Source organism: Phascolarctos cinereus, unplaced genomic scaffold (genome assembly GCF_003287225.1).
Source record: "Phascolarctos cinereus isolate Bilbo 61053 unplaced genomic scaffold, phaCin_HiC Scaffold_3;HRSCAF=262, whole genome shotgun sequence".
Lineage (NCBI taxonomy): Eukaryota > Metazoa > Chordata > Mammalia > Diprotodontia > Phascolarctidae > Phascolarctos > Phascolarctos cinereus.
This window is the reverse complement of record NW_027555736.1, coordinates 75,274,587-75,288,378: the sequence shown is the minus strand read 5'-3', so window position 1 is coordinate 75,288,378 and position 13,792 is coordinate 75,274,587. Positions and strand designations below refer to the sequence as shown.

Sequence of the window (13,792 nt, the reverse complement as noted above, 5' to 3'; positions counted from 1 at the left end):
ATGAGTCTTCCTGACTTCAGGCCCAGCGCTCTATCCCCTGTGCCACCTAGCTGCTATATTTGAATTATCTTTATATTAAAGATCCACCGGGTCTAAAAAGGACAGGAAAAAACAGGTATTATCTCAACCAAGAGTAAGTTCTCTATCCCTGGAAGTCAAGCAGAGGCTGTATGATTATTAAGGCTAGAGAGGATATTCATATTTTGAGTAAGGGTTAGACTATATTACCTCTGATACCCATTCTAACCCTGAAATCAAATGTCATTCGTTCTATAAGGATTGATCAAGCAGCAGCTCTATGCCAAACATTGCTCTAAGAGATAAGGATACAAAGATACAATGAAATCATGTCAATTCTCCTAAGATCTAGGCTCTGTCTTAATACTCATCCAATACTATTTCCATTTGACAACATAAGAAATAAAGACCCAGAGATGATCATAGATTGATTGTGGGAAAGGACATCATCTGTCTAATTCAATAAATGCCCTCCTCTGCAAATGAGAAGCCTGAGTCCAAGTGCCAAAGTCTTGATTTGAACCCAGGCCCTCTGATGCCAGATCCAGCAGCACCATGATGGGTTAAGGGGCTTGCCCCAGGGATTATGAGCGCCCAGATCTGTTCTTGCCACATCCTTATTCTTCTTGCATATCATCCCATCAGAAACGTGATTTTGACTGTTTTTTCTGCTTGGAGCTGAGGTCTGGGAATTGGGACTTGAGGTTTTCAGCCCAAGCATCTGTTCCCACACCTACTAAAATACACCTAATCAAGTAGGATTAGAACCATAAGGCAGCCTGGAAAAGGCAAAGTTAACTACCCTCCCAGTGTCTGGGTGGAGTCGAGAATGTAGCCCATTGTGGAATAAATCAATTTAATTCCTCTTTATTAATTGAAAGTAAAAGAACGTAAGTGCTTTAACTACATAGCCAGCAACTCTTGGGAGCATGGGCCAGGCTGTTATTAAGTTCCTTCCCTCCAAGGGAAAAGGCTTACAGACCACAAACTTGTGTAGGGAAAAGAGATTTTCCGCCAAGGAGTGGTAGGTTGGGGGTGGAGAAGAGGGAGGATATGTTGTTCTGACCCTCTCCTGGTGAAAACAATCAGGAAGGAAGCTTAGAACACTTGATGAAAGAATAATGGAACAGAGAGATCAGGGGCCAGGGATCTGTATGGAGAGTGCATGACTAGGGGCCACACAGAGAGAAAGGTTGCAGAATAGGGTGTGAAGATTCGAGCAAGAGACAGGCAATCTTAGAAACAGACTCAGCCCCCCCCTGGAAGCTTGAGACCCAGGGACACGCTCAAGTACACTCCAGCCAGCTACACAAAGACACTGAAAGTCCTGAATCCTAAGAAGCTCTTTGTTTAGGCTACTTTGGTGGGGATCGAGAAAGAGTGTGCTCACTGGGGAATGAGTTCTGAGACAAGTTTTACTATTTGCTTGGGAACTCTGTCCCAATTAAACATTTCATCATTTCAATGTGTAGTTCCAGCCCAGTCTTTTAGTATAATAACAAACTGGATGATCTAGAACTGAGTTTGACTTTAGAGGTTCCCAGTTCTAAACCTAAATAGGGATTGTAGTCATGTAATAATTATAATCATCCAAATACTCCTATGTTGAATTCAAGGTTGTACAGAAATCCATAATTGAGCTATGTAAATGTTAAACATATACAGACAAACTGAGAGAATATTAAGAGCTGAGGAGAATCCAAAATCAAGCATTCAAAAACATCATCATCATTGTTATCATCATCATCAGAATAGCACTCTACAGTGCTGAAAGGCTTGGAAGCACTTTACAGATGTTATCTCATTTGACTATCAGGAAATAATGATACTATAAACTTTCGCCATTCTTCACGAGATTACCCAATGAAATTCAAGACAATCCTCCTGAGAGTGCTTTACATATACCACCCTGTTTTCCATGTCTCACCCTACCTTCCCAAGTCACACCAGGATAATCCTTTCCAGGTTACAGTCACCACCACCACAGTATCTGACCCTGTTGTCATATCCCAAGAACAAGACTATTAAGTCAGGTGTATCTTAAACTCCAAGAAACATCGGGGCTGGAGTTGATTGCAGGTGAACTGAAAAGCCACATTCATATGTGCCAAGGAAAACTTCAGGGTAGGGGCCAACACAAGCCATACTGATGTTATCAGAGAGAAGTCCCCCAGGCCACAGGCTGCGTTCGTGAGGCTGGCCACAGACCCTGGCTTCTCCTGCTCTGCTGCTACAACCAATACTTGGTTGTGATGTTGGAGCTCATTTTTGTGGCTAAAGCCTCGGCAACACAGGCCTCTCCCTTTCAACCCTCCTTCCACTAGCCGAATCACATTTCTTAGCTCATCTGTAAAAGAGGTCTCTTCTGGGACCCAGTTTCTACTGAATTAATTAAAAAAAAAAAACCAAACAATCTTTTACTACCCACAGCTTCTCACCCAGATGTCTGGGTGTTCTTTCCATCTATTGTGTCATCTAATTGATGATGATAATGACGATAATCATCATTACTTAGCTCTTTGAGGTTTGCAAAGCACTTTACAAATATTATCTCATTCAATCCTCACAAAGACCCTGGGAGGTAAGAGCTATTATTATCTCCATTTTACAGATGAGGAAACAGAGGCAGACTTGCCCAGGTCCACACAGATAGTGATTATATGAGGCTGAATTTAAACTGAGGTCTTCCTGACTCCAGGCCTTGGTACTCTGCATTACAGCCCGACCTAGGCCCCCTCTATTTATCTATTCAAAGCCATTTGACATCTTCTGAAGGAGTAAGAGATACTGAGAATCAGGGAAATAAGTGACTTAGCCCCTAAGCCGGGAAGTCGGCAGCAGAGATGGGACGTGAATGCAGGTTCGGGGACCTTTCTTCTTTCCCACATTGCTCTCTCAATCCACATGAAAGCATTCCAATGTTCACTCACCCAAGAGGGGGGCCTTTCTCCAGTAACCATCTCGGACCTCTACATAATCATACCAGCACAGGCGGCTTTTAAACAGGTCCATAGATGTGAAATTCAGAATAATCTGTAAAGAGGCAGCACAGAGTTAGGGGCGGGGGGACAGACTCACAAGACAAACCCAGCAAAGAGCTTCTTAAACGTTTCTCCCACGCCACAGCACAATACAAAACATGAAAACAAGTGGCCTTCATTTGAAAGTGCTTTGGATACAGCAATGTGCTCTATAAACATATTATTTTATAGTATTAACAAAATACAAATAATAACTGATAACAAAAGTCAGCATGGCACAATGGATAGAGAGTGTGTTGCTGCTCAGGCATTTCAGTTGTGTCCAACTCTTCATGACCCCGTTTGGGGTTTTCTTGGCAAAGATACTGGAATAGTTTATCATTTCCTTCTCTAGCTTGCTTTACAGATGAAGAAACAGAGGCTAACAGGGTTAAGTGACTTGCTGAGGGTCACACAGCTAGTAAGTGTCCGAGAACAGATTTGAACTTACAAAAATGAGTCTTCCTGATTCTAGGCTCAATACTTTATCCACTGTACCACCTAGCCACCCTTTGGATAGAGAACTAGCATCAGAGTTAGGAGGACCCAGGTTCAAATCCTACCTGAGACACATTATAGTGGTATGATCTTGAGCAGGTTACAACCTCTCTGGGCTCTAGGTGATTCTCTTAATACTATAAATTCCTGGGGCAGCTAGGTGGTGCAGTGGATAGAGCACCAGCCCTGGAGTCGGGAGGACCTGAGTTCAAATCCAGTCTCAGACTAGACACTTGACACTTAACTAGTTGTATGACCCTGGGCAAGTCACTTAACCCCAATTGCTTCACTAAAAAAAAAAAAATTTCCTGAACACTTGCTGATTTGCTTCAGTAGAGAGACTTTTCTTACTGGAAGTTCCCTATACCCATGAAATCACAGAACCAGACCCCTCTCCCGCCCTCCCCAAAAAAAATCCCGCGAAAGATCATAATAATGAATGTCAGGATGTCAGGAAAAACAGGGAATAAATAGGGAGGAATTCGTTTCCAGGGTATTTTATAATGAAGAACTTAAGCTTCTTAAGTCATATGGGTGTTGACCAAAAGAAAAAGACATTAAAAGATTGGCCAGGGGAAGAAGAGATTAGTGATTTGGCAAGAGATGAAGTGCAAATATAAGGGAAAATCATGATCATTCCAACTGACACAGGAAGACAGAACACTTTCACGAATTACTTCTATCCCATTTTCAGTTGGCTACTTCAGTAAATTTTTTTTCAGGACAAGTATTTTTAACATTTTTTCTCCAGTATCCTCATGTCCAAAAAGCCATTCCCAAGTTGCTCCATAGGATTCTACTTAACAATCTCAAGCGATCCTCACTGCATTCTCCTACTTCCAGGCAGGTCGGAACAGAAAACTAGGTTGGAATTCCCATTGTCTGCCTTCTTTGGCTGCTCATATTTCCAGGCCACAGGAAACTGCCGTAGGAAGATTACAAACCACAACTACTTGGCTCAACGCAAGTTGTGAACAACTCAACCCTGCTTACACTCTCTAGGAACACCTTTATTTATCTCTTGGTGACTCCCCAGTAGACTCTAGACACTGTCCTTTCCCTCTGCTGGCAATTCCATCTCTTGCCCTCAGTTTGAGGAGATGGCCTTACCTTCTCCAAGTACAAAACCCACTTGACTTGACCCAAGCCTGAATTTGCCTCTCCTTCCCTCCCTCCCCTCTCCTCTCTGCCTTTACTTGTTGTCTCTTCTTCTTTTCCTTTGGACTGAAACTTCACTTCCTGACCATAATGATGGCCATGCTGTCTACACGTTCACCATCTTCCTCATTTCCCCCACCAGAACCTCGGACTCTGCCCTCCAGACCCTGGGCTCTGGTAGACAAGCTTCTGTTGCCGTGCTGCTTCCAGACTACCTCCACACCGTGTGGTTACGTGCACCCCCCAACCTAACTTAGCTTTGTGTCTCTCCCTTAGTTCCTACAACAGTTCCTGGCACACAGTTTGCACTATGTTGTGAATACAAGACGAATACAGATCAAAACAATGGCCACAAATTGACATTGTTTATTTGGTTAATGAATATCTTGCCAAGGAAGATTATAGTAGCTGGCATTCCCTGGAGAATTTTAATTGATTTTGATAATTGTTTACTAAGTCATGTGCAAGCCACTGGGAATACAAAGACAAAACAAAACAGAGGGGAAGGGAAGGGAGGGGAGGGGAGGGTGAGGAAGGGGAGACGTGGGAGGAGTGGGAGGGGGGCAGGGAAGTGTGGAGAAGGGAGGAGGGCAGAAGGAAAGGGAATTTCCAATGTGGCAAGTCCCTCCACCAAAGCAGATCTCAACAGGTCTGTGACTTAGTAGCTAAGTCCTAGAGAGTTCCTTGAGACACCTAAAGCTTAAATGACTTGCCCAGGATCTTAAACATTAAGATACTTGCCAGGATTGTATACTGAGTAAGTGTCAAAGGAGGAACTTAAATCGATCTCCTTGACTCCAAGCCCAACATTATTCATCTCACCAATTGCATACATACACACACACATACACACACCCCTACCTGTAGATATATGTATATGCATGTACATATGTGTATATATATACACATACCACATACACACGTGTGTGTGTGTGTGTGTGTGTTGGGAGGGGCACATATGTCCTGCATGTGAGAAGCTATGGGTATGGACTGAACCATATAACTTTGTCCTAATCACATTTGTCTACTAATGGAGGAGAGGGAGAGCCTAGATAATTGAAATTCCCCAGTGTCTCATTTAAGCCAATTATTATACTCTCTTCTCTCAGCCTTCACCAGAGTTTATAGTGAGTAGTAGAACTGACTAATTTGAGCATCACTTCTTTTCCTTCCATTTCTTCACCTCACTAATGAGCTGTGAAAGGAAGAGAAGATGCATGGGTCTCAGTCAATCTCAAACCAGTACAATTAGTTTTTGAATAATTAACAGTGGTCCTTATTTTCAGAGGCTAAGGAAAAAGTCCACCAACAAATATTTACTGAACTCTGTTATGTGTAGTGGATAGAGGATAGCTTTGGAGTCAGAAGGAACTGGGTTCAAGTCTTGCCTCACACATGTGTTCCTGGGCAAGTCACTTAACCTCTCAGAGACCCCAGAGGCAATCCTCTAAATGTTAGTTACTGAGGAGGTCCTGATCTGCATCAATAAAGGAAGCTTCCATACTAGCAGATCCACATACAGATGAAATCACAGGTCTGAGGATAGAAGTTATGTATTTTACAAATTTAAATCTAGATTCTTGGCATAAGGGGACATAGAGGAAAACTATCAATTCAGCCAATTTGAGGACTCCCCAGATCCGACCTTCTCTTCCTCCATTCTACCTTCCTGCTCCCAGCACCTCCAGTATCCACTGGGAAGAAAAGGAGATGAAAGTCAAAAATCACCCATTTTAGCAGCAAATGAAGACTTAACTCAACTGCCCCTCTTCTGTGGTCTTTTCTGGTCTCTCCAGCTGCTAAAGTCATTGTTATTGTTCACTCTTTCCAGTCTTGTCTGAGTCTTCACAACCCTGTTTGGGGTTTTCCTGGAAAAGATACTAGAGTGGTTTGCCATTTCCTTCTCCAGCTCATTTTGCAGATGAGAAAACTGAGGCAAACAGGTTTAAGTGACTTGCTCAAGGTCACACAGCTAGAAGTGTCTGAGGCCAGATTTGAATTTAGGAAGATGAATCTTCCTGACTTCAGGCCCAGCTCTCTATTCACTGCATCACCCAGCTACCCCAATCTCTAAGGTCATCTTCCATCTTGGATACATCCAATTATCCACCTGTTGTGTTCCCTATTGGAATTCAAGCCCTTGAGTGAAAAGGCTGTTTTGCTTTTGTATCGTCAGGGCTTAATAGAGTTACTGGCACATAGGAAGAACTTAATAAATGCTTGTTGACGGGTTAATTGATCCACTCATATCCCGGTTCCATCCCCATAACGAGACTTTCCCAAGCACTTATGGCAAAGCTGATGTATGATGGTCATAAACTTAGAGCTGGAATGAGACTTAGAGGTTATCTAGTCCAGTTTATTATTATTAAACATCTGCTCATGATGTTTCTTTTGTATACTAATTACTGTTCTTTCTGATCTGCTAAACAGCACCTGTAATAATTAGAGGAATTATGGGTTAATGCATTATCAATGTCAAGAGTTGGTCAAGGTCTGGAGTTTTAGATTTTGATTTGTTGTTATCAGGCCAGTTTGGCAGGCAGGAATAACAACAGCAATAATAGCAAATGTTTATATGGCACTTTAAGGTATGAAAAAAATGTATATATATATGTGCGTGTGTGTGTGTGTGCATATATATATGTGTGTGTGTATATATGTGTATATACAAATATATACATACACATGTATATTTTATATACATATATTGTATGTGTGTGTATATATGTATGTATATTTAAAATTTCACTTGGTCCTTACAACATCTCTAGGAAATAGATGCTATAGTTGTTCCCATTTTCCAGATCAATAGTAGCAAGTTGTGAAAAGAAATCCTGTGAAACAAGACAGGAAAAGTGCATAGTAACCAGGCTGTGGAAGGAGGGCCTTGTATTTCATTTGAGATATGATAGGGAGTCACTGACGTCTTTGAGTAGAGGAGTGACCTGATTAGATCTGTGTTTTAATCATATCAATCTAGCAGCTAGAAAGAAGACAGACTAGAGAAGGAAGATTCTCAAAACAGGAAGACCATCTAGGAGGTCACTGCAATAGTCTAGGAAAGAAGTGATAAGAGCCTGAATGAGAGTAGAGAAGGTGTGAGTGGGAAGAAGGAGAGAGAATGCAAAAGAGGTGGGAAGAAGTAGAAATAACAAGATTTGGCAACTGATTGAATATGGTTCATGAGGAGGGGAAGAGTCTGACATCAAGAGTGCAATAATTTGAGGGATGGTCGTTCCTCCAACAGAAACAGGGAGTTTAAGAAGGTCTAGGCTTGGAGGAACACATGATGAGTTCCATTTTGGACATGCTGAGTTCGAGATGTTAATGGGACATCAAGATGGAGATACCAGCAGGCAGTTGGTGACATAAGACTGTGGTTGAAGAGAGAGATATTAGAGCAGAGTAAGTAAATTTGAGAGTTGTCTCCAAAGTGATAATTGGATGCATGGGGGCTTATCACAAGGGAGAGACTATAGACAGAGTAAAGGGCCCAGAACACAACCTTGAAGGACCATGACTGCTCTACGTAGCAGGATTACCTCTCCAATGCCTAGTTTATGAGGCTAAAGGGTTAGATTTGTCTGTAAGAAAGGTAGACCAGTTTGAATAGGATGAAAGATAGATTCCTTTCGGTAGTAGTGTTTATGCTTGTGTATCTCAGTACACTGACTTTTAAAAAATATTTGTCTGGCCATCAAGTTTCCAGTGGTTATTTTTATAATACTATTGCATGATTTTATCCCTGTGGCTGTGCAAACAGCACACACGGACTTGAACACACTTACCTGTCACCATCCGTTGGCTGCTCAAAATACCACAGAGAGAGGAAACAGGAAAACGAGCCCTTCTCATTTAGCAAATTACAGCCAGGCTTGCAGCTTGGGGTTATCAGCTGACCAGCTGGGGTAATCTCTCAGGTTTCCTTTCAGTCTTATGATTCTATGACAATCATGTCTATCTGAGATGGTCTTGGATACTAGCTTGCTCCTCTCCCACAGAACCAACTATATCACTGGATGCTCCAAACACACATTAGTGTAAAAGCTTTCAGCAAGCATCATCAATTCCCTTGAGGAAGATGTTTTCTTATCTACTAGATTATAAGCTCCTTCGAGGGCAGGGAGCATGTCTTATATGTATTTTCATCTCTGATGGTGCCTAGCACAGCACATTTCATACAAAAGGTGGCAGCATGGTGCAGGGAACTTGAAGACCTGAGTTACTTTGGGCAAAGCATGGTTTCCTCATCTATAAAATGAATGGCCTCTGAGGTACTTCTAGCTCTCACCCTCTCAGCCTAAAAAATGTTTAATACTTTTTTTCAAAAAATCAATTGAAAACGAGGATATCTCTATTTAACATGTACGTAGATCATCCAGATTGTGGCTCAAAGGGCCCTCTAGCCTAGGCCTACTTCAAACGACAATGTTATTTCCCAAGAGAATTCCACACCTACCTTTTCCCCAGGAGTGACAGATATCCTCCAGACACAGTGGGAATAGGAAGGATAACCATTTGGGAAACCAGGGGCAGAAAAGTTTCCTGTGGTGTCCTGCAGTGTCTCTCCACAGGCTGTTGAGTCAAAACAACAACAACTGTGATTTCCAGCACATGAAATTACCCAGGCAACTTACCCCAGCTACAAATTGACATTATAAACAAGTGAGGACTTCTGAATAAATCTGGGAAAATTTCAAATTCCCTATCAGAATACACATATAAACATATACACATATAAGCATAGTATGTAATAATAATAATAACAATAATAATAATGATAATTATTATTATTATAATAGCTAACATCTACACACATTTACAATGTGCCAGAACCTGTACTAAGTACTTCAAACATATCATCAAACATGCCTCACAACAACCCTGGGAGGTAGATGCTATTTTTAGTCTCATTTTATAGATAAGGAAACTGAGGCAAATGGGGTTTAAGTGACTTACAAGTCACACAAGTAAGTGTCTGAAGCTGTACTTGAACTTGGGTCTTTCTGACTTCAGGGACGGTGCTGCATCCACTGTGCCACCAGTTGTACATATATGTATATGTATGAGTATGTGAGTGTGTGTATGTATATGTATATGTGTGTGTATACACACACATGTATGCATGTATAAACACATACATCTGCATGTATATGAATGTCTATATACATGTGCATGCATATATATGTATATTTATATAGACTGTATGTAAAAAAAATAATACAAGTTATATAGTTGGGAGCAGCTAGGAGACACAGTGGATAGAGTAGAGTCAGAAAGACCGGAGTTCAAATTCAGTCTCAAGACACTTAACTGTGTATCTAACTATGTGACCCTGGGCAAGACACTTAACCTCTGTTTGCCTTTTCTTCTCATCTGTAAAATGGAGATAATAATAGTGCCTTCTTCCCAGGGTTATTGTGACGATCAGAAGAGATAATATGTCTAAAGCACTTGGCATAGTGCCTAGCATATAGTAAGCACTACATAAATGTTATCATTATCATTATTATCATCATCATAATTTTACATGTATAAACATATGTATGTATATAGCTAGGTACTAATTAATATGAATAATGAATTTCCTAAGTTGGTCACATGTATTTGAATATGCACTATTGAAATTGTCGTTCAGTCATTTTCCAGTTGTGTCTGACTCTTTGTGACCCCATCTGGGGTTTTCTTGGCAAAGATACTACAGTGGTTTGCCATTTCCTTCTCCAGCTCCTTTTACAGCTGAGGAAACTGAGGCAAACAGGGTGAAGTAACTTGCTCAGGGTCACACAAGTTAATAAGTGTCAGATTTGCACCCAGAAAGATGAATTTTCCTGACTCAAAGCCAGGAACTCAATCCACTGCACCACCTAACTGCATCCTACTATTGAAACTAGGTATATATAAATTAGGTCAACAAAACAATAATAATATAAATTAGGTTTTATATGATATCATAAATATATATAATATTATATTAATTGGGTATAATTCATAACTAGTTGAAATTAGGTAAAATATGGTAACTGGTTTCAGTTCACCAGAAATACGTAATGCAAATTAGAATGATGTGACCACTTTGGGGAAATTCATTATTTCCACTAATTGGGACGTTGCATCTGAGGAGATCCTCCTCAGCCCCTCACACAACTGCCTCATGACCTAAGTAATGTAATTTAAAGTTAGTATGCGTGACCAGGAGCACCAAGGGAATAGAATATCAAAGAATAAAACAAACTATGTTACCAGGGCAGAACAACTCTTCTCTCAAGGAATATCTTAGATTCCTTGAGGAAAGCATGTACGTTTCCAAGGAACTGGCCTCTCCTTGGATATGTACATAAAAAATAGACATCTGGAGCTTTGGCCAAGCTCCACTTTTGTTCTAAGGTTGTTCTCCCGCAGTTTACATAGATATAAAACGGGCCATTTGGGGAAGGGACTTTTGAAGGTCTTCGTTTCAGAGGTGGGAACGCCCACTCTGTTGACTTTCCTAACCGAGACCCTGACGGCTGTGATACAGGACTCCCCCAGCCAGATGTTCAAGAGTTGGTGCTTCCTTGGATTGGTGATGTACTTCTTCTTTATCTCTCTATCTTTCTGTTAATAGTCTTTGTTTCTAAGATTGTATGTAATCACATTTATGTGCATGTATATTTATGATTATTATCATTATTAAATCATTTGCAAGCTAGGAAAAGTGTGAACATGTCTTTGTGGGTACAGATCCAAACCTGTGAAACAAATTATAAGTGCTGCAGCCCGTAACACCCTACTGTTACAGCATCATATACGTATATTACATGTACTTTTTATTTGTTACATTATATTAGTATTCTGTGATTTTCCAAGGAGCTCAAAGCACTTCATTTTATTAATAATTATAGTTAGCATTTCTATGGCACTTTAAGATCTGTAAGGTGCCTTCTACATGTTATCTCATTTGATCTGTTATCGTACAACCCTGTGAGCAAGGTGTTATTAATTGACCTAGTAGTTAGGAAAAAGATTTCATCCAATATTCTGATCTCTCTGATCAAGAGAAACAGGGAGTATCCCACTGTTGATTTTCATAGACACAAGCATTTCAATTTTACAAATGAGTAAACTGAGGCCCAGTGATGTTAAATGACTTGCCCCAGATCCCACAGAGTAAGTAGCAGAGGGAAGATTGGAACCCCAGTTCCTCTGTCTCTAAATCCAAAGCTCTTTCCATTCCATGTACCATACAACTGATTCTGTGAAAACACAATGTTGAGTGAAATCTATTACCATGGGCAGCTGGTTCCAGAGCCTTCCCATCCAAGTTGCAGCTAGGGCCGAATGTCATCATCCCCATAATGTAGTTTCCCCACATGATGGCAAGTGGGATTTGGTCACGTTAATGATGTAAGTGTGAAACGACCCTGGCCAGGGCATCTCACATTTTATCCCTTCAGTCCAAGCTCTTTTCCCCATTAAATCATGAATTAGTCAACAGGTAGGATGGATAGGCTTTGATCATGCTTCTTTTCTCTTCCCCTGCTTTTCAACATTCAGCAAAGGTGTTACTGGGCTACAAAAATTGCCAGAAAATGAGCAGTGGTAATAAGCCTGCCCAGAAACAGTAAAACCAGATAATCTCCCAATCAGACATGCCATCCTTGGACACTAAAGGGCTATAAACACTAATACCAGTGACTTTTCCCATTGTTTCTCTGTGTTTTTATTTTTTTTAAAAATGACCCAAATGTAGGTACCTGGAACTTCGAAGTAGGATATTCGCTGGAACTTGGGGAGCATATATTTATGTGACAGTAAGAAAGCCAATGAGTGATGTGGCAACAATTCTGTGCCCCGGCTGAATGCTCACAACTTTCTGAACATTTATGACAGGAGGCGTTGTTATTCATCTCTCCTCCCCATTAAGGTGACCCTGAACCCTAAGAAACTCAAGAACCCTTCTAGTCTTCAACTCAAATTAAACATGGATAAATCTCCTTGCTTGCAATTTTTGGGAGTAAGTCATCCATAGCTTTTGAACACTGAGAAAGCAAAACAAACCACTCCCAGTGATCAGACTAGGGAAATCCTAGAAGAAAGGGCCATCAGTATCATTTTACCACTTGACTGCCAGGTACAGGCAGAATTCCTCGGGTCAGCAAACACCAGTAAAGGTGAAATGGAAGCTGTTTTACTGCAATTACAAATAATCTGCAGGAACATATAAATTATCATGTGGCTGCATGGCATTTGCTAGCAATCGCGATAAGGTTACCCTTTAAACATAGCAAGGTTACATGAGATTTATGTCCTACATTTCAACCCTAACACATTCCTAGATGACTAACAGTTGGGCTCCATGCATTGCCAAGGATTTTTCATAATGGGACAAGTCCCAGATTGCTCTGGGCCTCATCCCTGCCCTTGTTCTTCCATCAGCCAGCAGAGCCTCCTCCCACTTAGAAATACCCCCTGTCCCAATCTACTCTCACTCCTTAGAAAGCCAAGATTTTCACAAAAATCTCAAGTAGGTTGGGTTAAGGGTAATGGGACACAACCATCCTAATTGCTGCCTTCAAAAAACCAAATTCACCTGAAGCCTTTCAAAGGATATAACATAGACAAAGCACTCCCAAGCCTAGCAGTGCCAAAATGTCAGCTATTACCAGGGTTACATGGAATGAGGGTTGCGTCTCACATAGTTATCACCTCCGTGGAAACACCCGCTAAGTGCCTTTTGAAATGATCACATGGATACAAAAGCAAGCAATGGAAAGACTCTCGGAGACCTCAGACCACCAGAGAGCAACTGAGTTGCTACAGAGCCCTGGACTTGCAGCTTTCTGGTGCTCTGTCTAGGATTTCCAAGTTCTTTCAGCAAAGCGAAATGGTCCCTAATAGAGAATGAGTTTTGATATAGAGCTGAGCAGAATGAATGGAAGTTACTGCAAACAACTGTGATTACCTGGGCACTTGTACAGCTTCCTGGCTTGGGCTATGTCTCCCTGGCTGAGCCGAACTCGCTGGCCAATGGTCGGTCGAACACCATTGTCATCTCGGCGGGGGAGAATCGTGTCTAAGAAAACTCCTCTATGGGGGGGTGGGGAATAAAAATT

The 13,792-nt window shown here is 41.3% G+C and overlaps 1 protein-coding gene across 1 annotated transcript in view; it reads right to left on the bottom strand.

The window, feature by feature from the left end:
• TLL2 (tolloid like 2) overlaps nt 1-13,792 on the bottom strand; it is a 163,757-nt gene that overhangs the window by 46,213 nt on the left and 103,752 nt on the right. The window contains 3 exon segments of the mRNA XM_020997114.2: nt 2,949-3,051; nt 9,157-9,272; nt 13,642-13,766. Coding sequence (XP_020852773.1) covers nt 2,949-3,051; nt 9,157-9,272; nt 13,642-13,766 — 344 coding nt within the window.